Source organism: Ursus arctos, unplaced genomic scaffold (assembly GCF_023065955.2).
Source record: "Ursus arctos isolate Adak ecotype North America unplaced genomic scaffold, UrsArc2.0 scaffold_21, whole genome shotgun sequence".
NCBI classification, from domain to species: domain Eukaryota; kingdom Metazoa; phylum Chordata; class Mammalia; order Carnivora; family Ursidae; genus Ursus; species Ursus arctos.
In genome coordinates this window covers 43653235-43677994 of record NW_026622886.1, presented here as the reverse complement: position 1 = coordinate 43677994, position 24760 = coordinate 43653235, and the positions used below count along the sequence as shown (strand labels likewise).

General features: G+C 39.0%; 2 protein-coding genes across 3 annotated transcripts in view; both read left to right on the top strand.

Moving 5' to 3' along the window:
- The window catches only part of XPOT (exportin for tRNA), a 161592-nt gene extending 145913 nt beyond the window's left edge, over positions 1-15679 (top strand). Inside the window, exons 21-27 of one of the 2 annotated variants that reach the window (XM_048218192.2) lie at positions 733-922; positions 4818-4934; positions 5122-5237; positions 5918-5965; positions 9963-10034; positions 12055-12111; positions 15069-15679. In XM_048218192.2, coding sequence (XP_048074149.1) covers positions 733-922; positions 4818-4934; positions 5122-5237; positions 5918-5965; positions 9963-10034; positions 12055-12111; positions 15069-15095 — 627 coding nt within the window. In that variant the 3' untranslated portion in view covers positions 15096-15679. Of the gene's footprint in view, positions 1-732; positions 923-4817; positions 4935-5121; positions 5238-5917; positions 5966-9962; positions 10035-12054; positions 14485-15068 lie in introns of those variants that run through there. The other variant, XM_057316523.1, reaches the window with a different exon arrangement.
- Positions 15680-18995: 3316 nt separating this feature from the next.
- The window catches only part of TBK1 (TANK binding kinase 1), a 41278-nt gene continuing 35513 nt past the window's right edge, over positions 18996-24760 (top strand). Inside the window, exons 1-2 of the mRNA XM_026500107.4 lie at positions 18996-19335; positions 21712-21826. Of these exons, the coding sequence (XP_026355892.1) occupies positions 21740-21826 (87 nt within the window). The 5' untranslated portion in view covers positions 18996-19335; positions 21712-21739. The remainder of the gene's footprint in view (positions 19336-21711; positions 21827-24760) is intronic.

Below are 24760 nucleotides of genomic sequence, written 5' to 3'. Positions count from 1 at the left end.
TCATGCTTAATGGATGTTTTCATAAAAACAAATCTTACCTGTTCTGTGCAAAAGAAAAGAGTCTGCTATTTTAGAAAAGCAAATGAAAACAGCATTGAGTACTAAAATGTCTGGAGGTAAATAAAAGCTTGTAACTTGGGTGCCCAGGCAGGAGTTTAAAGTCAGTTTTCTTGTACAAGGAAATGTAAACCAAGTATCAGCTGGCTAATAAAAATGGCTAACACATAGTGCTTTCCGTTCAAAGTCCGTTCTCCACCCTTTTTTTTGCACATTAATTCATTCGATCCTCCTAACAGCCCTAGAGATAACTGTTGTATTTAATAGACAAAGAAATTGAAGCAATTTGCATCAAGTCACATAAAGCCTTGAGAGCCCAATCCTATAAATTCTACTTATAATTTAACAATAGAATTCATTTCTTGATAATTTAAATTTGAAAATATTCTATGGTGATATTTGATTGTGAAATGTATCTGAATCCCTATTATTTTAACCTGAATCTTGAACTATAGGAAATGAGTTGAACTTAACAATTTTGAAGATTTCAATAATGTATATACTTTAATACAGATTTTTGTCCTAATATTGATATTTGCCAACAGAATTATGTAAATATATATCCTAAATAGAAACTCTGGATAAAGGCTTTATGTAAAATGTGTTTTTCTAAATTTCATATTTATATTTATCTTTCACATTTCTGGAATAGTAATTTTTGTCTTTTATCTTCAGATACAGGTATCTCCATTTTTACAGCAAATGTTCATGCCTCTCCTTCATGCAATTTTTGAGGTATTGCTCCGACCAGCAGAAGAAAATGACCAGTCTGCTGCTTTAGAGAAGCAAATGTTGCGAAGAAGTTACTTTGCTTTCCTGCAAACAGTCACAGGCAGTGGAATGAGCGAGGTCATAGCAAATCAAGGTGGGGCGCCGAGATTATCTGCTTGAGGCCTTGCTGTTGTGTGTCAGTATGAGCAAGAGCTAGTTGAAGTATGTTTGCCCCTGGGGCGACAGTTCATTATTATCAAGGTGGGAATCAATTTCATGTAGAGGACCTTAAAATTAATTTGTCTTCAGTCCCTTTTTCCTGGGGCAGTATTCTTTAATTGATTCCTCAGTGGTGTAAATAGCATGGTGGCAGCTTGCCGGCATTGACCTGTCAGTTGAGTCTTACGGGCCAATTTGTCATTTTGAAATTAAAAAATAAATGGGACTGTATTGATCAACATAGAGAATTTTGCTATGCAAGAAATCCAGAGGGCAAAATAACAAGGGATTAGCTTTCAATGTTTTATGCTTAAAATTTAGGAGCCCAGTTAACAAAAATTGAGGGATCTTATCAATTCTGTAAATGCTTTTGTCTCGTTACACTATATGAAGTGAGAACTTCACATTCTACAAAGCCAGTATTACCTTGATTCCAAAACCGAAGACCCCACTAAAAAGGAGAACTATAGGCCAATATCCCTGAGGAACATGGATACAGATAAATATCTGTATTTTCTGTAAGTTCTCAATAAAATACTAGCAAAGCGAATTTAGCAGTACCTTAAAAGAATTATTCATCACGATCAAGTAGGATTTATTCCTGGGTTGTAGAGGTGGTTCAATATTTGTAAGTCAATCAGTGTGATACGTGATATTAATAAAAGGAGGATAAGAACTGTATAATCCTGTCAATAGAGAAAGCATTTGACAAAATACAGTATCTTTTCCTGATAAAAACCCTTCAACAAGGGGCGCCTGGGTGGCTCAGATGGTTGGGCGTCTGCCTTCAGCTTGGGTCATGATCTGCGGGTCCTGGGATCGAGCCCTGTGTCAGGCTCCCAGTTCAGCGGGGAGTCTGCTTCTCTCTCTGCCTCTCCCCCTGCTTGTGCTCTCTCTCTCAAATGAATAAATGAAATCTTAAAAAAAAAAAAATCTCAGCAAAGTAGGGATAAAGGTAACATACCTCAGCATCATAAAGGCCATATACGAAATATGCACACTTAATACTATCCTTGATGGTGAAAGACAGAGCTTTTCCCCTATGGTCAGGAACAAGACAGGGATATCCACTCTCACCATTACTATTTAACGTAGTACTGGAAGTCTTAGCCTCAGCCATCAGATGACAAAAAAAATAAAAGGCATCCAGATTGGCAAGGAAGAAGTCAAGCTTTCACTATTTGCAGACAACATGATGCTCTATGTAGAAAACCCAAAAGACTCCACCAAAAAAATTTCTAGAACTCATACAGGAATTCAGCAAAGTCACAGAACATAAAATCAATGTGTAGAAATATGTTGCGTTTCTATACGCCAATAACAAAGCAGCAGAAAAATCAAGGAATCATTCCCATTTGCAATTACATCAAAAACAATAAGATACCTAGGAATAAACCTAACAAAGAAGTAAAAGATCTATACTGTGAAAATGATAAAACACTTATGAAAGAAATTGAAGAGGACACAAAGAAATGGAAAAGCATTCCATGCCCATGGACTGGAAGAACAAACATTGTTAAAATGCCTATATTGCCCAAAGCAATCTATATACTTAATGCAATCCCCATCAAAATACCACCAGCATTTTTCACAGCGTTAGAAAAAACAATCCTAAAATTTATATGGAACCACAAAAGACCCTGAATAGCCAAAGCAGTTCTGAAAAAGAAAAACAAAACTGGATGGAGGCATCTCAATTCTGGATTTTAAGCTATGTTACAAAGCTGCAGTCATCAAGATAGTATAGTATCGGCATAAAAACAGACACCTAGATCAGTGGGACAGAATAGAAAACCCAAAAATGGACCCATAACTATATGGTTGACTGATCTTCGATAAAGCCAGGAAAGACTATCCGATGGGAAAAAAAGTCTTTTCAACAAACGGTATTGGGAAAACTAGACAGTCACATGCAGAAGAATGAAACTGGACCACTTTCTTACATCATACACAAAAATAAATTCAAAATGGATGAAAGACCCAAATGTGAGATTGGAACTCTTCAAAATCCTGGAGGAGAACAAAGATAGAAACCTCTTTGACCTCAGCCATAGCCACTCCCTACTAGACACATCACCACAGGCAAGGAAACAAGAGCAAGAATGAACTATTGGGAACTTTTCATCAAGATAAAAAGCTTCTGCATGGCAAAGGAAACAGTTGACAAAACTAAAAGACAACCGACAAAATGGGAGAACATATTTGCAAATGTCTTATCAGATAAAGGGCTAGTATCCAAAATCTATGAAGAACGTACCAAACTCAACACCCAAAGAACAAATAGCCCAATTAAGAAATGGGCAGAAGACATAAAGAGACACTTTTCTAAAAATGACATCCAGATGGCTTATAGACACATGAAAAGGTGCCCAGCATCACTCATCATCAGGGAAATGCAAATCAAAACCAGATGAGATGGGGCGCCTGGGTAGCGCAGTCGTTAAAGCGTCTGCCTTCGTCTCAGGGCGTGATCCCGGCATACCGGGATCGAATCCCACATCAGGCTCTTCCGCTATGAGCCTGCTTCTTCCTCTCCCACTCCCCCTGCTGTGTTCCCTCTCTCGCTGGCTGTCTCTCTGTCACATAAATAAATAAAATCTTTAAAAAAAAAAAAAAAAAACAGATGAGATACCATCTCATACCTGTCAGGATGGCTAAAATTAACCCAAACAACAGGTGTTGGCAAGGATGTGGAGAAAGGGAAACCCTCTTGCACTATTAGTGGGAATGTAAATTGGTGTGGCCATTCCGGAGAAGAGTATGGAGGTTCCTCAACAAGTTAAAAATAGAACTGCCCTGTGATCCAGCAGTTGCACTACTAGGTATTTACCCAAAGGATACAAAAATACAGATTCAAAGGGATGCCTGGACCTGGATGTTTATAGCAGTATTATCAACAGTACCCAAACTGTGGAGAGAGCCCAGGTGTCCATCAGCTGATGATAAAGAAGATGTGTCATATGAATAAAATGAAATATTAGCCATCAAAAAGAATGAAATCTTGCCGTTTGCAATGACATGTTTGGAGCTAGAGTGTATTATGATAAGTGAAATAACGCAGAGAAAGACGAATATTGATGATCTCACTCATGGAATTTAAGAAAGTAAATATGAACATATGGAAATAGGGAAAAAGAAAAAAGAGCAAAACAAGCTATAAAAGACTCAACAATAACAAGGTTGATGGAGGGAGGTGTGTGGGGGATGGGCTAGATGGGTGATGGGTATTAAGGAGGGCAGTTGTGATGAGCACTGGGTGTTGTATGTAAGTGATGAATCATTGAATTCTACTCCAGAAACTAATGTTGCACTGTATGTTAACACCTACAATTTAAATTAAAAAAAAAATAATTAAAAAATGTTAAATAAATTAAATAAAAATAGAAGTTAATTAAATTACCCAAAAATAAAAATTAAAAGAAACAACGAGGGGTACCTGGGTGGCTCAGTCAGTTAAGCGTCTATGATCCTGGAGTCCTGGGATCAAGCCCTGTGTCGGGCTCCCTGCTCAGAAGGGAGTCTGCTTCTCTCTCTATCAAATAAATAAATAAATAAAATCTTAAAAAAAGAAACAACGAAGCAAGTGCTTCAGATTGCCTTTCTAGGTCTTTTTAAAATTAAGCTCAGGGCGCCTGGGTGTCTGTCTCAGTCCGTTAAGTGTCGGACTCGGTTTTGGCTCAGGTCAGGATCTCAGGGTTGTGGGGTGGAGCCCCGTGTCAGGTTCCCTGCTCGGTGGAGAGTCTACTGGAAGATTCTCCCACTCCTCCCACTCACGTTCTCTCTCTCTAAAGTAAATAAATCTTTAAACCCAAGTTTTTTTTTCTCTTCAGGTGCAGAGAATGTGGAACGAGTGCTGGTTACGGTTATCCAAGGAGCAGTTGAATATCCAGATCCAATTGCACAGAAAACATGTTTTATCATCCTCTCCAAGTTGGTAGAACTCTGGGGTAAGGATCTTAAAAAATAAAAACAAAAAAACAAAAAACTTCATTCCACAACCTGTTTCCTAAGACCCTTAGAGATGAAATGGAACCCTAGCTCCAACATAGACAAGGAGCTGGGCGTTAACTTTCCCCAGTGATAACTAATTGACTCTCTTTTTGTACAAGATGAAAATCTGCGTTCTCTTGACAGGAGGTAAAGATGGACCAGTGGGATTTGCTGATTTTGTTTATAAGCACATTGTCCCCGCATGTTTCCTAGCACCTTTAAAACAGACCTTTGACCTGGCAGATGCACAGACAGTGCTGGTAAGCACCCAGGAACCTTTGTTTACCTTGTACATCTCGTGTGTTCTGACTCACAATTCTTTAATGCCAGGTTGACCGTATTAATCTCATTGCTGGTATTTTTTAAATTAATTTCAAATTAGGATTCATTTTTAAAAGGTTGATGATATCTTCTGGACCTTTTGTAGATTCTTACTGAGTCCTGATACTAAAGTTCAATCTATAAAATCCAGCTCCTTCAACTTTAACAGCCTGCAACTCCTCTTTTTTTAGGACCATGAAAGGGCACATGATACAGGCCCTCAGTAAAACTCAGTTGAGTTACTACTTCGTACTACTCTCATTCTAAACCTTGTGCTGAATGGTTTTTTCCTAACCATTAGGAGTAACTTTCTTTTGCTTGGATGATAGTTTCCCTAGAGCTCATTTTCAGAATACTAATGTCAGGCAGTGCCCTTTGCTCATTTCCCCAAAACCGAGTAAAAGCTAGATTTTATGATTTGATATACTGTATTAAGACAGCATTTTTGTATTTTTTCCTTTTTCTGTCCAACCCACTTATTCCATATGCCTGTCGCTCTCCTTCCTCTGTCCCTTGTTTGGGAGTGGTCGTTAATGAGCGGTGGCCAGGGAAATAGAGACAAGTGAGATCAGTAACCAAACATTGAGTGTTTTAAAGTTCTCACACTTGTTTTTCATAGGCTTTGTCTGAGTGTGCGGTGACATTGAAAACAATTCATCTCAAACGGGTAAGCCTTGCACTCTGTGCCCCTTCGTGTTCGTCATACATGTAGATTTGTTATGGTTTTCATTGTGTTTGACTCGTCTTGTTGCTGTATCTTTTGTAAAAGTTGATTTAGTTCTGTCTTTGTTGAACATGAGGAAGGGGTTGAATGAAAGTAACAGTTATCTCTTACTGTCCTTTATGTTTCAGGTCACAAGTTTAAAATGTATGTTTGTTTTTGGTTTGACAAAGAATGTGAAAAATTATAAAAAGATTCACATTTCATGACTTAGTTGGCTCTTCACAGCCAGATTTCTCCAAATTCTTAGTATTATAAATGGTTATAAGTGCTTCAGTACTTAGAATGTTTTGTTCTCCTTGTCAGTCTAATCACTTGTAAAATTGTCAGTGATTCTGGGCTAAATCCAGCTGGTGAATTGTTTACCTTGTACAGTATTTTTTAGTAACATGAATTGATTGTGAACATTTAAAAATCAGGTACTGGGGCGCCTGGCCGGCTCAGTCAGTGGAGCACGCAACTCTTGATTCAGGATTGTGAGTTTGAGCCCCATGTTGGGCATGGAGCCTACTTAAAAAATTAATAAAATTTTGAAAGTAAAATCAGGTATTTTTTTTTAAAAAGAAAAATTCCCAGGGCGCCTGGGTGGCGTAGTCGTTAAGCATCTGCCTTCGGCTCAGGGTGTGATCCCAGCGTTCTGGGATCGAGCCCCACATCAGGCTCCTCTGCTGGGAGCCTGCTTCTTCCTCTCCCACTCCCCCTGCTGTGTTCCCTCTCTCACTAGCTGTCTCTATCTCTGTCAAATAAATAAATTAAATCTTTAAAAAAAAAGAAAGAAAGAAAAATTCCCATCTCCAACTTCTCTCAAAGCCAGGATGCCAACAAAGGACTGGCATTTCCACAGAGCAGCTTCCCCCACCCCCCAAAAAAGTATTCACCAGTCTCCATGCAGTCCACTCCCTCATTTGAACTTGAGTTTTTTATTCTGATACAGATTTGAAAGGTTTTCATTTCTGCAGCATTTTCTCTATGCCTACAATGCTAGGGTGAAGAGTATGTGGGGACTGAGCGGGGGGAGAGGGGGTAGCAGGGGAGCTATATAAAGATGAACTAAGTTTAAAAGTCCCCCAAAATTTTGGGGACTTAGAATCAGGGGACATGATGTGTAAATAACTCAGTGGGTTAAGTACTTGAGTAGGAATACATTAAATTAATACATCCGTGTTAAATGTAATACTGTGAGACTAAAGGTGAGCAGCAGTTTTGCCTGTGACGGCAGTCTAAGAAAGCCCTAGGAAAGAAGTGGTTTTGGTTTTGGTTTTTGATAGGCCTTAAGACACAATTGGACTGATAAGAGGAGGAGCTGTCATTCCGGGCGAAGTTAAGCAGCTATGTGAGGACAGAGAAGACGTTGCCTTGTGGATTTGATAGAAAATAAGAGAATTAGCCTGTTTAGCTAAGTAGGGAGGTAGAAGTAACAGCTAAAAAGTAAAATATGATTAGGTGGTAAAAAGCCTTGTGTTACATATGAAAAGTTGGGAAGTCAGTGGGCACTTCAGTTACAATTTAGGATAGCTTGGAAACACAGAGAGCAGGTTGGAATATGGGTCTGAAGCAGTTAAAACTAAATACTGATTTGGAGTCCACAGTGCGTAGTCAAGGCGAAGTGGTAGGAATGAATGAGACTTTCTAAGACCAGAATAGAAAAAACCCTGGCTAAAGCAAGAGTCAAGAGAAAGCTAGAAGTAGAACCAGAGGTACAAATGCTAAGAGAACAGAGTCATAAGAGAGGATGCTAGAAAGTCGGGGCAGGGGAGGGGGGCTAGCTGTCTTAGTCGGTGGAGCGTGTGGCTCTTAATCATGGGGTTGTGAGTTTGAGCCCCACATTGGGTGTAGAGATTACTTAAAAATAAAGTCTTAAAAAAAAAAGGGAAAATCAAGGAGGATGAAGAATGAATAGAAACAGTAAGAGTAGTATTTATGATTCAGAAGTATTTGGTTCTTGGAAGCTCTAATTTGGACACAAATTAGAACTGAATCGAACAATATTCTATTTGAAAATGTTTCCCTTGGTTCTGTTTTCTCATTTATTCATTTGACTGATTTCCTCTTGAGGTACACATTTACTTTTCCTGATTTAAAAAAAAAACACTCCACTTTTAAGTGAGAACAGTGGGGTTATATGAGGTGATGGGCAGTACACAGGCTGTAAATATAGGAGAGTACACTGAAGAAAACGGCGAGGGGCGCCTGGCTGGCTCAGTCGGTAGAGCATGCAACTCTTGATCTTGGGGTCGTGAGTTCAAGACCCATGTTGGGTGTAGAGCTTACTTTAAAAAGGGAGAGAAGGAGAGAGAAGGTGAAAAGTCAGCTATACTTTAAATAACTTGCATTTTGCAGTGAAATGCAGCCAAAAAAAAAAAAAAAAGCAAAAACAAAAAACGTGAGAAGGAATGTAGAAGGGATCTGAGGAACTTTCACAAACATTGTATTGTTAGCTCCTCTGAATTAGGAATAGCTTTCCTTTGAAAGGGCATTAAATTATGCTGTAGGTTCATTGGGTTAGAGGAGCAGGAGTCAGGGTAGAGGAAGAAACATAAAAAATTCTTTGATTCAGCAGTATATTAAACAGGAAATTCAACTGTTAAGGCAGGGAAAAGTGCATTGAAGAGAGATGGATTGATTTTTTTTTTTTTTTTTTTTGTGATGATGGTTTCATTTTGATAACTGTTACTTTCAGTTGGACCGGGGTTGGAGTCATCCACATATTAAATCTTTAAATCAGATTCAGGTTTGAAAGTGAGAATAGCGTGTGTGTGTGTGTGTGTGTGTGTGTGTGTGTGTGTGTGTGTGTGTAGTACTGGATTTATTCCATTTACTTTAGGCCACCCTCTCGAATGCATTGCTATAGGAAAACCATTTTCAAATTGTATCCTAAGTTCCTTTGTAGCTTCTGAGAAGGGGTAGGGGCTTGGGATTAGTTCGTAGAATAGTTCTGCCTTCCCTCCACTAAGTTTACAAAACACAAACAAACAAACAAAACACAAAAAACAGAACACTATTGTAATTTTTAGCATCCAGAAGTGCTAAAAGATGGCAGAGAAGAGTAATGGTTTTAGAAATCAGGTGACCTGCTTTTCAGTACAGATGAAATCAACAGCACACTGGGCAAATCACCCTGTCTTTCTCGGTCTTGGTTTCTTCATGTGGCTTTTTAATTCCTGTTCCCTGAACGGAAAAAGGCAGGTGTACTTTTTTGCTGTTACCTCTTAACATATCATTTTGTTCTTTCTTGCTTGTATTTTAGTTTCTCAGGATGGTTACTACCTAGCACTTGCCCAAAAGCTTCCCCTCACGTACCCACAGACACCACATAATCCACCCAGTGATAGATTGAACAAGTGCACCTCTGTTTGCTTTCTTCTTGCAGTGTTTGGAAGACTCTGGCATTGTTACTTCGCTGATTTAGAAGAATATTTGTTTAATCTTCACTATATAATGCTAAGTAATGTTAACATGTAGTGAATGCTAAGCACTGTTCTAAAAGCTTTACATTTCTTAGCTCATCCACTCCTCACAATAATTCCATTTTTCAGATTGGAAAACTGAGGCTCAAGTTAAGTAACCTGCTCAAGTTACCAGAAATTTGCCAGGGTCAGGCCTCAAACCAAAGCAGTCTGGCTCCAGACTGTATTCTTTTTTTTTTTCTTTTTAAGATTTTATTTATTTATTTGACAGAGAGCACAAGCAAGGGGAGCGGAGAGGGAGAGGGCGAAGCAGGCTCTCCACTGAGCAGGAAGACTGACACGGGGCTCAATCCCAGGACCCCGGGATCATGACCCAATCTGAAGGCAGTTGCTTAACCAACTGAGCCACCCAGGCGCCCCCAGACTATTAATCACAATACTGTATTGTGTTTGACGTATACATGTGTCATTCTAATTTCGCTTTATGCATTATTAATATCAAAATAATTCAGTTATAATTATCTTTTGACTTTCAGGGCCCAGAATGTGTTCAGTATCTTCAACAAGAATACCTGCCTTCCTTGCAGGTAGCTCCAGAAATAATTCAGGTAAGAGCTGTCAGAGCAGATATTCCTCTTAATTTAATTAAAGAAATATGACTATGTAGTTCGATCTAAATTTTGATTCAAGAAAGTTAAACTGCAAAAAAAAAAAAAAGAAAGAAAAGAAAAACCGCGTTCAACTTGATGTTTTGCTGTATACAGGACCGCAGAGTTCAAACTTCAGGGATATATGAAATTGAATGGGAGAAAATTATATTTTCATTTTCACTAACCTTTAACCAAAAGTTTAACTTCCTACCATTGTGTAGGTGACAAATCACAAATCACAGTAGCATTTGCATTGCCTGTGACTTTGTCACCAATAGAAATCACAAATGTTTTTGTGTCACATTAGTTGTTCCAGGGATCTCTCAATACTGTTTATACTTTAAGATACTGAAATTATGAGTTCTTAAGATACACCACTAGGCCTTGTTATCTGAGTCCGTAAGTCTTGTTATTCTAGCACATACCAAAATATTTTTTGGTAACCATTATAATAAGTTTTCTCTGTAATCCCATGTATTATAAATTTTAAATTATAGATTTTAAAAAACATTCTAAAAAGAGTCCAGTAGGCTTCCCTGGACTGCCAAAGGGCACCACAACACAAACCTGCTGTGAAGATTTGTGCTAGGTAGTTCATTTTACATATGCCTTATCAATGCTTAATTTTTAAATCTGAAACTATATTGTGAAGTATCTGGAAAGCAATCTTACATTTTTACACTATTGCAAAGTAATTTTTTTAATGGCATTCAGTGATGTCTTTGGCATGTAGTTACCCAGACTTGCCCAATAGCACATAGATCTAATTGAGGTATCAAAGTTTTGATGACAGATCTCTTCTTCGTTGGAGTCTAAGAATTGTTTTTTCACCAACAGTGTTCTTAAAAAGGTTTTATAATGCTATTTTATGAAAGACATTGAAAAAATTGAATGAAAAATAGGATAGGTCTTGCATAAGAGTGATCATAAAACTCATTTTTAATGAATTTATGATCTCTTATTTCATGCCATACCATCTTTAAAGGTATTAATGAATTTTCTCAGCTATAATTTGTTACATAAGAAAGGTAATGTTTTAATGAAAGCAATAAATTACTAATTACTCACATGATCTTAATGTCCATCAAAAATAGAAATATACCAGATCGCTAAGTAAAGCAAAATTATATTTCTAATAATTTGATTATAAAAGATAAGCATCCCCAGTTTTCCCTTTTTCATATGCCTTCTGACAACACTGTTTGCAGAATTCTATTAGAGAGACTTAACCTCTTTTTCTTTTGGTCAAGCTCTGCTCAGTTACCACTCTTACTATGTGAGAACAGTCAGAGCAATGTAGTTCTTATCCCATTCTCCCTTCTCAGGCATGAGTCAACCTTGTTTAGGAGAGCCATGTTCTCAAAAGTGAAAGTAGCCTATATCTGACAAGTATTACATTTGAAAATGCCATAGAACCTTTTTTGGTGAGGAGCTGTTGTAGTTGACTTTGGTAAGTTACCGTACTACTCCTGTAGATTTAAAGCAACTTAAATGCCTTTCGACAGATGAATGGATAAGTAAAATGTAGTATATACATACAGTGCAATATTATTCAGCCTTAAAGGACATCCTGTCACGTGCTACAACATGAGTGAACCTTGAGGACATTATGCTAATGAAATAAGCCAGCACAAAAAGAGAAATACTGCATAATTCCACCTGTGTGAAGTATCTAAAGTAGTCCAACCCTTAGGAACAGGAAGTAGAATGGTGGTGGCCTGGAGTGTGTGTGGGGGGGGGGATTGATGTTCAATGGGTATAGTTTCAATTTTATAAGGTGAAAAGTTCTAGAGCTCTTTTGCACAACAGTGCATATAGTTAATGCTAATGTACCGTACATACAAAAAAAAAGGTGGTTAAGATGATCAGGTATGTTTTCTTTAATCACAATTCCAAAAAGAAAACTGTGGATTTGAATTACACTGAATTTAGTACAATTAGATTCATTCTCTTTCTCCCTCCTGTCTTGGCCCCTCAGGAGTTTTGTCAAGCGCTTCAACAGCCTGATGCTAAAGTTTTTAAGAATTACTTAAAGGTAGGTATTTGGAATACTTACACTTCTTCGTACAATTAGGTAATACTTTAGAGCAGAAAGAGAATACATATTACAGGATACTGTGTCATACTGTAGTCTTACCAGTTATTACTTATTTGGGATGTCTTTTAAAACCTTCTAAAAATCTGTAGTTACAGATGTTATACTTCAGAGTTTTCTCTAAAGCCCCTTTCAACTGAGTTCTTAGAAAAGATCATGAAAAGTGAAGTAAGCACACTGTACATGCTTGAACATACTATGAAAATACCAGTTTCCTTTTACAGTTTGTGATGTAATTAAATAGGAACTACAGGGTTGAGACAACAAGTAATGTTTAAGAACATGTGCCCATATTGAGTTGAAAGAAAGGAGCTAAAAATATAAAAACAGAAGTATGAGTTACTTGGTTATATCCTATTTTTGAAACTTCTGAAGTGTAAAAGGGACAGAAAGAATCCTCAGATTTGGCAGTCAGGGCTCTTTTTACAATCATAAATTGAGTGAATTTTTTCTTTAAAGATTTTATTTGAGAGAGAGAGCACGTGGGGGAGGAGTAGGGGGTGGCGGCAAGAATCTTCAGCAGACTCCACTTAGCATGGAGCCTAATGCGGGCTGGATCTCACAACCCTGAGACCATGACCTGAGCAGAAACCAAGAGTTGGATGCTTAACCGACTGAGCCACCCCGGCACCCCACAAATTGAGTGAATTTTTTAAAAAACTCCCCAAGTTGGCAAGAAGTACCAAACGTTTATTTGGTATTCATATTTACAGTTTAAATCCTGAGGCAGAACCATCTTGCTCTCACCCAGTTAGTCATTCATTACTCCGTGATGGCATTTTCTGTAACAGGTACTATGCTAACTGCTGCAGATAACCATATGAGTTACTGTTCTTGCCGATAAAGAGCTCGTGCTCTGAAAATAAAATTTCAGTGTGACAGTATGAAGAGCTTTTCTTTGTTTCTGTTACCTTCATTCAGCAAATTTGAGGACAAAACACGATGCTGAATATATTGGTAGCAGGTGACTTAATGAATGACTACTTGTCCAGGGCATTCAATAGAATTCATAAGTCAGGGCCTTTGCTGAGGAAATAAGTGTGTCGTGCTTTGACTTTGCTTCTGTAACAACTTTCCTCGTCAGTTTTTTCCCTGTTAGTAGTTTGTGAGCTTAAGCTGACAGGAGTTTGTGAGAAGAATATTAGCAGTTACTGTTGATCGTTAGGAAGCCTCCCAATCCCATCTCCCTATAAAAGGAAGGCGCCTGCGGAGGTAACGGCTGTTCAGTAAGTGATCCCCCTGCGTGGAAGGACTCACAGACGTTGTAACTCTATTAAAGGTTTCTGTACCGCAGATCCGGGAACAGTGTAGCAGGCTTGTGCTCCAAACGTAGTAATTCATCCAGCTGCGTTTATGAAAAGTCTTCCTCCCAAGCCCGACTTTTTTTCAGTGTGAGCATTATCTCCAGAATAGCACTGTTGTTGGGAAAAGCGAAGTTCCTTCTTTTGTGCCTACTCTCTTTGGAAGTGATTGGTCCTGAGATCTTCCAGATTCTCTCCTCACTCCGAACTCGCTGTCTCCTCTGCTGCTACTCTGGCGTGGGTTTGGGTTCTCTCACGCCAGTATCCCTTCCCTTGTAGCCGAGCTGAGCTGTTGGAAAACCCTGAACAGTCCTCTGAAATTCATTCCCCTTCATTCCCCTTACACTCTTCATAAACCTATATTGTCGACTAAAAATAAGTTCATATTCTTAATTTGACATCCAGGGTTGGTTTGTTTGTTTTTTCATATTCTGATCTCAGACTGCCTTTCTGGTTTCTTTTGCCAGAATTGTCTTGCTATTCTTGCTGTTCTTCAAAAATTCTGCCTTATTAGCAACCTCCTTTATGAATTCTACCCATTCCTTTAGGCTTGCCTCAAGCATGGCCTCTTTGTAAGGCTTTGTTTTGCTCATGTAGTGATCATTCTTCTCTTCACTTAGTCAATAGATTATTTGTTAAATGAATGCCTAATCTACTAGGTGCTAAGGATACAATGATCAATACAGTCCTTGCTGAGTTTATTGCCAGTGGTCTTTCCAGTGCTCACTTAACATGTACCTAACTATGGGGGCGCCTGGCTGGCTTAACCTTGGGATCCTGAGTTCATGCCCCACATTGGGTGCAGAGATTACTTAAAAATGAAATCTTTAGGGGCGCCTGGGTAGCGCAGTTGTTAAGCGTCTGCCTTTGGCTCAGGGCGTGATCCTGGTGTACCGGGATCGAGTCCCACATCGGGCTCCTCAGCTGGGAGCCTGCTTCTTCCTCTCCCACTCCCCTGCGGTGTTCCCTCTCTCGCTGGCTGTCTCTCTGTCACATAAATAAATAAAAAAATCTTTAAAAAAGAAATGAAATCTTTATTTAAAAACAACAACAATGACAAAAAACATGTGCCTAACTATGGAAGGTAGTTTGTAATACTGGACCTGTCCCCAGCACAACATCTAGCTTATTCATTCATAGTCTCAAATGTTGAATTGCAAGTGTTTTTTTAATAGTCAAATAAATGGTAAATTCCTTAAAGGAAAACAGCTGCTATCTTTAGCTTTGATTTATTTCTTCTTCCTCAAAATTTAATTTCCCAGTGTTAGCTATGACAGTGTACCAGTCAACAGAAGGTATAAAGAGCATGTTCTCCTCTGACCACTTGCATTCTCATCGCATTAGAGTTAATAACCATATTTTCACTAGTGACACTAGATAACTAATGTCAACATAAGTTATCTGCAGATTTTATCAAATTGTCCAGAATAGAAAGTTCTTGTACCATGTGTGGATTTATGCAATATGTGAAATGTTCTAAATATTGATTATATTTAACAAAAGAGTGACTGGCACTTACTGACTTGGAGCCATCCTTCAGGTGAAAAGTGGTATCTTCTGACATCAGTACTAATTGTACTAATACTTTATTTACAGGTATTCTTCCAGAGAGCAAAGCCCTAAGGACTGGATCTCCCTGCGCCGACTTTATGGTCAGGAATTCCAGTTAATTTATAAAGAAGCGGTTTTGTGTGCCATTCACACTGGTCTTTTTAACATTGCTTTAAGCTTATTGCAGTATATGTATTGGGATTTTTCTGTAAAATGGGTGTAATTTTCTCTGAATACAGGTATGTGACAACAAAAGAAGTTGCTTGCATGCCAGTTCAAATTGTTCTGTATAAAAATGCTGTTAAAAGATACAGCACGGTTATCCTAGTACCTTTTTTTTTTTTTACTTGAAACGTTAAATCCTTTATAAAGACCATAGCAAGAAAACTGTGTACTTTTTTTTCAATTGCTAAATATAAAATGTTTGAAAATTTTAATTTTCTTTTACGTATGCCGTCTCAAAAAATGGGGGGGATACAACAATTCAAAACTAATGTTTTGTAGATAGCCATTACATTTCTTTAAACTTTCGATGCCAATGTGTGTTCTACAAAAGAGAATGGTTTCATAAATTAACTGATTTAAGAGTAGGTACCGGTGTTACACACTTTTTATAAAAAAATAAAATAAAAATAAATTTTACGTAGTGAAATCTACCAGGTCTTTTTTGGCATTATTATTATAAATACTTCAGTCTTATTTTCTCATCTCTCCCTGATTTCCCATTTAAAGAATTGCACATATAAGCTTATAGATGATTTATCTGTGCTCCCAAAAGATTACATGCAACTTAGTTCTCTTAGATTCTTTTTAAAATGCTTTAAAACGCCTATTTCAATATATTACAGAATTTAAAATCCAATTTTCCCCTCTTTTATTGGATTTACTTAGGACACTGTACTTATGTGTTGATGCTTAGAAATAGCTGCCCATTTAGTTACTAGAAGTACTTTTCCCCGTTTTTATCCATGACTCTGCAAGCAAGCAAGAGGAAAAATAATAGTATCAGTAAGTAGTGTTAGGAAAATAAGAAAGGAGGGATAAACTGAACAGCAGAATTACGTTACTACAGTCATTGGGGAGGGTATATGTTGTAATGAACACTGGGTATTATACTGATGAATCACAGACCTATACCCCTGAAACAAAGAATACATTATATGTTAATTGAATTTAAAGATAGAGGGAGAAAGGAAGGAAGGAAGGAATAAAATTACTACAGTCACTTAAGATTCAATTCTAAAAGCTCAAGTAAAATTTTAGGGGAGGGTTTTTTTTAACCTTTGGCCCATGTGGTTCCCCTAAAGCTTTCATGATGGGCTTCAGTGGTCTATAAACTCCCTAAAACTATTCTAAATTGCATACATAAATCTTTTTTGATGTTAATTCCAGTAGTGATTTTAAACATTTTCCTTACATCGTAATAGAATAAAAGTACTAAACTAAATTAACCGTCAGTTGTAAAAAAAAAAAAAAAAATGAAATATATTTCAATAAAAATGTTTTTAAGAATAGGTAAGTGATGGGGCGCCTGGGTGGCGCAGTCGTTAAGCGTCTGCCTTCGGCTCAGGGCGTGATCCTGGAGTTCCGGGATCGAGCCCCACATCAGGCTCCTCCGCTGGGAGCCTGCTTCTTCTTCTCCCACTCCCCCTGCTTGTGTTCCCTCTCTCGCTGCCTGTCTCTCTGTCAAATCAATCAATCAATCAATCTTTAAAAAAAAAAAAAAAGAATAGGTAAGTGAGGGGGATCTAGCTGGCTCAATCAGGTAGAGTATAGGACTCTTGATCTCAGGGTCATGAGTTTAAGCCCCACATTGGGCATACAGCTTATTTTTTTTTTAAGATTTTATTTGAGAGAGAAAGCATGAGCAGGGGTAGGGGCAGTGGGAGAGGGATAAGCAGACCCTGCTGAGTGCAGGGCCCGATGCGGGACCTGATCCCAGGACCCTGAGATCATGACCTGAGCCAAAATTAGGCACTTAACCAACTGAGCCACCCAGGCACACCCATAGAGCTTACTTTAAAAAATAAATTTTTTCTCAAAAAAAAGGGGGGGGGATACCTGGGTGGTTGTCAGTTAAGCACCCTACTCTTGATTTGGGCTCAGATCATGATCTCAGGGTCATGGGATTGAGTCCCACGTCAGGCTCTGGGCTGAGTGTGGAGCCTGCTGAAGATTCTCTCTCCCTCTCCCTTACCCCCCACCCTCGCTCGCTCACAAGTGCTCTCTAAATAAATAAATAAAAATAAAATAGGCATGTGAAAGCTTGAGTGTTTCATTGATAAGTTTCCCTGTACAGTGGGAAAGATCATTGCACCTAGTGCAATAGCACTAATTTTTCAAAGTATACTAACCAGTCAGCATACTGCTTAAGAGCTAAGACAGGTTGCAGATTCAAGTAGGTTCAAATAACAGTTCTGCTAGTCACTGATTTTAAGTTTAAGTTAAATAATTTCTCCATACCCATTTCCACATCTGTGAAATGGGGGAAATAATGGTAGCTACCTCACAACTAAGAATTTAAGCATAGCTTATTATAGTGTCTGTGCACAAAGACTTCATATTTGTTATGGTCACTGTACTATTAGCTTCATATATGTAAAGATGACACCTCCTTTTTCCCTGTTTAAAGCCCTTCAAAAGCTTCATATATGTTCAGAGCCAAGAGAAAACAAGACATGGAAATTAAGAGTCTGCAATAGAAGATAAACTTCATGTTCTATAGTCATGTATAATTCCCATCTTTCCCTGAAGTTACCAAGTGCACTTTATTTAGGGAGTACCATAGCAGTTAGGAGACTCTGCTTTATCATGAATTACTTATTAGTATTGTATTTAGTTTCCAAAAACAAGCACCCAAATAATTGTCACAAGAGTGAATCTCACCTCTTGACAGGTGAGGTCACTGACGCAAAAGACGGATTTGTGTGGCTTGACTACGAAACAACAAGGGTTTTATGATGCCTGGTCTAGTTCTGTGCCTGTTTATTTAAAGTCTTAACATTAATTGGTTCACAAGTAGCTCTACCTTTAAGAAAACACCTGTGGTATCTCAATGGTAAATATTTAGTAAATATGTGAATCTAAGCCTTTAGCTCAGCTAATTACATTTTCTCCCATAAAACTTCTGATCAACTTGTTGTTAGAACGGTTCCATCTAACATTGGTTAATTAAATGGTTCCATTCAAACATTGTTTAAAAGTCTAATAAAGGCACTTCCTTTGTAACAACGCATTACTGTGGACTTTTGTTATCTCCATTGCACATAGAACATAACAGACTTTGGGGAGGGGGAAACGTGCTTAGAGTCAGTATTTGGTGGGGAGAGTTGGGACTGCAACCCCAAATTTGTTCCATTCAAAAACCTCTGGTTTCCTATTTCATTCCTGGTTGATGTAGTTCTCAACTGGGAAGAACTCTTCCTCTTCCTGCTCTAAGTTTAGCCCTGAATCAGCCAGAGTCTTTGGGACCTCTCCATGTTTTGAGAAAGGCTGCACTGCAGTCAGTGGGGCAGAAGCGATCACTCTAGGGAACAGCTGCTGGAGATCTTGGCGGCACGAATATTTCAGGACCTGATTTCAGTCAAGTTCTCCAATATTGCCATTTTCCAAAATACCGTGTAAAGAGGGAATTAAGACAACTTTAATTCCTGACTTCCTCGCTCCACAACTCCAAAAAAAAAAAAAAGTAAATAAAAAGGAATTAAATGAGCTTATTTACATTAAGAATTTCACGTCTGGATTATTCTGAGGCGATCACGGGACTCCACTGTAGCCAACATAGCCTTTAAAACAATTACAGATCCCTCCAGACTAGGATTTTCCCCAGTGACAGCCTCGCACGTGTCCAGCATTCTGCGCACCTGTGACTATTACAATGTTTGCAATCAGGAGTTCGATGTCTGTCTTTCCCATTACCGTCGCACGCCGCACTCTGCCATTGGCTCTCGAGGACTGGGCGGGATTTGCAGTTCTGGGAATTCGAAACTGCTCACTGCGCAGGGCTCCCTAGCTTCACCCTTACAGTGAGAGAGGGACAGGCAGAGGGTGTGGACCACGTCGAATTCCAGACAGCTCCCAGCCTCGCCGCCCTCTCGCTAGAGACGACCGGGAAACCAGCCGCCGCACGAACCCTGGCGGTAGGGTAGGCAGCGGAGGCCGAGGCTGGTCAGGCGGGCGTGCGCACGCGCGCCGGCGCGCGCCGGCCGTCGGTCACGTGGCCCCCGGCCAGGGCTTGCGAAGCCGGAAGTGTCCCGAGCCTTAAGGAGGCCGCGGGAGCCTGCTGGAGGTGGTGCGACGGAGACCAGGCACGGTAAGTGGGGCGGCGCGGGCGGAGGGGCCGAGCCGCGCGGGGCACGGGCAGCGAAGCCGACAGGGGCCGGCGCGGAGCGCTCCCGCCCTCTGTGGGAAATTGGGATGCTGAGTCAGAGCGGGGGCGGGGCGGGAGACCCGAGAAGCCCAGCACGATCCGAGGCCGAGCCCTGCCGGGACCTTGGCTGGGTGGACGCCGCCCCGCAGGGGTCTGGGGCGTCCGAAACCCGGTGGGAATGGTCGCGCGGGCCCTGTGCCTTCGATCTCCACTCCTCGCCCCCTAGGCGGCCCTCTGACCGGGGCCCTCCCGGGTCAGCGTATAGCGACGTTGGGCACGAAGAAAGAGGACGTGCCCGTTACCGGGTATGGGCCCTGGCTGCCCCGGAGAGACGGATTCCCCCTTTTCCTTAGAGTTTGACCGCTTTCTACCCCTCTTTATGAGCGTTGACACGATCGGCAGTGTTTAAATGGCTTGATTTTTCAGATAATTCAAGAGACGTTTCGTTAGGGTTTAGTGATGATAAACGGCGGGGATTGACTAACCGGAAGCTGGAAGCAGAAGATGTCTATTAGTATACACACATACGATGTGAATTCCCAAACATTTCCTTTGGGAAATGGCTTACGGGTTTACCTTCCATTCCGCTTCCCAGGTGTTTTCAGTAGGTGGCCTCAAAACAAGGTCTACCGAATTGTCCAGTGCATAACCAAAGACCCACTTTTCTCACTCTAGAACGCTGAATTATTAGCATAATGGTAGAGTTTAGAAACCCTTGAACTTCGTCCATATGCCTGTCATCAGCCTGCTTTCATCTATGGACAAATAGTAACTTTCGTTTTGGACAGTATGAGGAAGTAGGCTTAAGGCAGTCACTAGTAACATACTTGTTGAGTGCCTGCCTGTAGTGTATAGTGTATCAAAATTTGGGGAAGATTTATAAAGCAAACACTCTGTGGATGTGCTGAGTCATGTTTTAGCATGCTGTTATTGTGGGTTTATTGGAAGATAGTTTCAAAAGACATTTCCCCTCATCGTGAAACTAGTCTTATCTTCATATAGAGAGCATATATCTTAGCTGATAAATGTGTTTATGTATTAGTCACTAGGTTCGTGTAGGTACCTAATGACACTTTTTACATTTACAGTTATCTCAGCCTACTTACAGTAATTAGGGAAGGTTTTTCATTATTGAAAAGTATTTGAAAATATTGAAAAGACAGTTGAGAATTTTATTATTATTAACCTTAGCTGTCAGATGTGTATTCCTCACTTGTGGAAAAGTGGATCTTATTGTTATTGCTTATTTCCAATAAATTGCTTATATAACATTCTTTATCTAAATTAGATATGTGGTAAAATTATATATCTTAGTATATATGATTGTTGAAAATTGACCATTCTTTATGTACCTAATCCTTATTGGAATATTATAGTCATTAATTTGTCACTGAATACCTCATCTGTTCTAATGTACTACAAAGGGATATCAAGTATGTTTTGATCTGGTATCACAGCAGGTTTAAGGTGGCATGGTGAGACTACCATTTAATGCTACTGATTTTTATTCCAATGTGGAGCTCAAGTATTTTTAATATCCTTATAGTGATACAACTTTTCAGTATTGAAGGAGAAGGCTAGATAGGGGTGATGCTTTTTTCTTAAATCAACTTTATTTTTCAGAACAGTTTTAGGTTTGCAGCAAAATTGAGCAGAAGGCACAGGGATTTTACTTATTACATCATAGCCTCCACTTGCTTGTTTTTTAAGACTTGGTAATATACACTTAATATGTGTATATTTATATACTTGGAGATTGGACAAATTATCCTTAATTTTGGAAGAGTTATTTACCTTTCAGGAATAAAAAATTGTGCACCTTTCCATTATGATTGTCAGGCACTGTGCAGATGAAATTTTACCTTATGGAAATGCTATGCCACGGCAACAGTTGTTTTCATTAGGGTAGCCCTGCCCTTAAAGGAACAAAGCAATTCTTTTCTATATTTGTTATATTTTACATTACTACTTTAAAACACTTTATAATTCATCATTGACTAATCTTTCAAAACATTTGAAGAAGTGGCCAGTATCACTCTCACTGAGAAAGATAAAATTAGAAGGGAAATAAATATTTCTGTAGCCCTGTGATAAGTGAAAGTGAATATATAAGATGTCATTGGTTAATATTTTTTCAGAGCCCACATGGCATTTTAGTCTTTAATATTGTTGGAAACTTGGATTTTTACATTAGATTGTACACTTCAGTTTAGCAATAACTAAGTGGTGATCTTACTAGGGACTAAATATAGCTAACATTTGTTCCTTAAATGTATTGTTCCCTGAAAACAAACATGCAAATGTTTTCTTCTTTCTTAGTTGAACAGAAAGATCTGACCAAGCCGAGATGCAGAGCACGTCTAATCATCTGTGGCTTTTATCGGATATTTTAGGCCAAGGAGCTACTGCAAATGTCTTTCGTGGAAGGCACAAGGTTGGTTCAGAGAAAACTGTGAAGGCTTTTTTTCACTGTATATGTTCTCTTTTGAGAAGCACACTTGGACTAAAACGTGTGACTTGATGTTTTTGCTTATACTGTCTAAAGAGAGTTCCTGTTTTTGTGGTTCAAGTCTAACTTGTGTCAGAGTTAGTGGTATCTACCCAGTGGTGGCAGAGGTTATGTGTTGGGAGTGGAGGAAAAAAAGGAGATTGACTTAAAAAAGGGACTAGGAAGGTAAGTGGTGTGACTTTTGATTCTTTCCCCAAGCTTACTCCTCCTATGGTAGCCAGTGATGTCACCAGTAGAGAAGTTCCGTGTGGCAGTGCATTGGGGTGGGCTACAGATGAGGGAGGAGTGTGGGAAGGCAGAGGTATAGTTTGAGGGGAATCCACAGATGATTCTGATATGCTATACTACAGCTTCATGTCCCAGTAAACCGCATCCTGCAAGGTAGATTGGAATAAAATGAGATTATCAGCAAGGAGCCCGCACTTAAAAGGTATGAGGTAAACAGAACTTGTTAGTGGAAGTGAGAATAGAATAAAAGGGCTAATCTTGGAGGCACGTCAAGAACCAAAAAGATTTTCTGTCAGATTCTATATTGGAGGATGAAATTAAAGATCATTTAAGTTTCTATTCTGGGAAGGAAGCTGGAAAAATAGAGAAAAAATTCTTTTATAATGCAAATAATCCACTAATTTTTCAGCCCTGTAAATTTTTTTTTTTGAGCGAAATGGTATTCAGAGCCTTTTAAATTCTGATTTTCAGAAACAAGAGCTTTAAATATTTTAGTAAGAAGGCGTTTCATGTTTTCCTTCATGTTTTCCTGTAGCCTTGTGATTGCCAATCAGTTCTGTCAGAAACAATAAGATAAGCATTCAGAGGGGAGGGGCTGTTTCCTCTGGGGAGAGATGATGACTGTAAACAGCCTCTGGTTCCTAGAAAATGAATCAGAAGTGTCATGGAGCTTTTAGCCTTTTTCCCCTCTGATTCCAGAATTGTCCACAGGTTCTGAGCCCTTGATTCAATTTGTTATGGTCTTTGGGTCCTTTATCAAGTCCCTTTGGTCAACTTTGGATATTCCTGTCCTAGAAATTGTTTTTGTTTTGTGCCCTGTGCCAAGAAAGAGAAAATGGTGGTGACACAAGATTTAGCATTGAGACCACATCTGACTCTTCCTGTGACCCAAATTAACAGACGTTAATAATCACTTGGTATGTGACAGGCACAGTGATAGATCTAGTAAACATAATTGCCAATAGTGTGCAGTTCCTTCCCACAAAGAGTGTTGGGTTTAGTTGGTGTTGGAAGGGACGTAAATTGGAAACTGATGGAGTGATAGGTAGTCAGTAGTGACAGAAATTAGATGAGCCATATTTCATATATTCTGGTCCTCTTTCCTTACTTAGATACTCGGTGTCCTTCATTTAAGTTCCTACATATAGTAGGCATTCTGCAAATGTTTGTGGAATAAAAGAATGAATGAGGACAGATCAGACCACGCTAAGATAACCTGAAGTTCTTCTTCAAAGGAAACGGAAATGTATTTTATCCAATATAATCAGAAAGCCTAAAATAAGGATTTGAGAGTCATGGGAATTTACTTAAAGGATGATGAAGAGTCAGTTTAGTATTCAGTCCCTAATATTCTTCCCAGGGATATATTTTGAGAAACCATGTTTGTTCTCAGTGATCAATTTCAGAGGTTTAGGACTATATCCAAAAAATCCTGCTTGCCCTTAATAACTGTTTAACGATTTTTTTTTTCAAAGATTTTATGTATTTATTTGACAGAGATAGAGACAGCCAGCGAGAGAGGGAACACAAGCAGGGGGAGTGGGAGAGGAAGAAGCAGGCTCATAGCGGAGGAGCCTGATGTGGGGCTCGATCCCAGATCGCCGGGATCACGCCCTGAGCCGAAGGCAGACGCTCAACCGCTGTGGCACCCAGGCGCCCCTGTTTAACGATTTTTAACCATGATATTAGTTAAACCTTTTTCTGTTACTCCCTAGAATGACCCAGTTTCCAAATTTACAATTTGTTATTCAAAGTTTATTACTTTCTTAATCTGTCTCTTTCTCATTCAGTTGTTTTAGTTACTAGTGTATGTGATGAGTGGTATGTGTGTGATAATCATGGTGAAGTTAAAGGGAAGAGAGCTGTAGGAAGGATGTGTTGATTTGCCTATTTGTATACATTTAACCCTTGAACAACATGGGTTTGAAGTGTGCGGGTCCACTTATATGTGAATTTTGTCTTCAATAAATACAGGATAGTACTGTAAATATATTTTGTCTTCCTTATGGTTTCTTAATAACATTTTCTTTTCTGGCTTACTTTATTATAAGAATACACATAACATACAAAATATATGTTAATCAATTGTTTATGTTCTCGGTAAGGCTGACAATCAACAATAGGCTATTAGTAGTTAAATTTTTGGAGAGTCAAAGTTAAATGTAGATTTTTGACTTAGCAGAGGGTCGGCACCCCTAACCCTCACACTGTTCAAGGGTCAACTATATATATATACATGTAAATATTACTCATCTATGCTTTGACTTAGGGACAGTGAATGACAGGTGACTGTGCAGTTGAACAAAAGGAAAACAGTATATTCCCACAGATATGCCAGTAATCTCACAGGTATGATGTAGACTACAAAAATTTGGAAAATGCTAGCCTTGATCACGGGCATTTTGCAACATTGTATTATTTTCCCCGGTTATTCCTCTGTTAGAATTCTCCTAATTTTAGATTAAGTTGGAATTACAAGTATTCTCAAGAAAAATCTTGGTGGTATATGTTGGGTGGTATAGATTTAAACAGTGTTCTTACTCTGGTTGAACAAATGGAAAAATGGTGTAATTAAACTGTGGTTTGGTTGTTATTTTATTTTCATATTATCTGAAAATGGGTGGTAGGCAA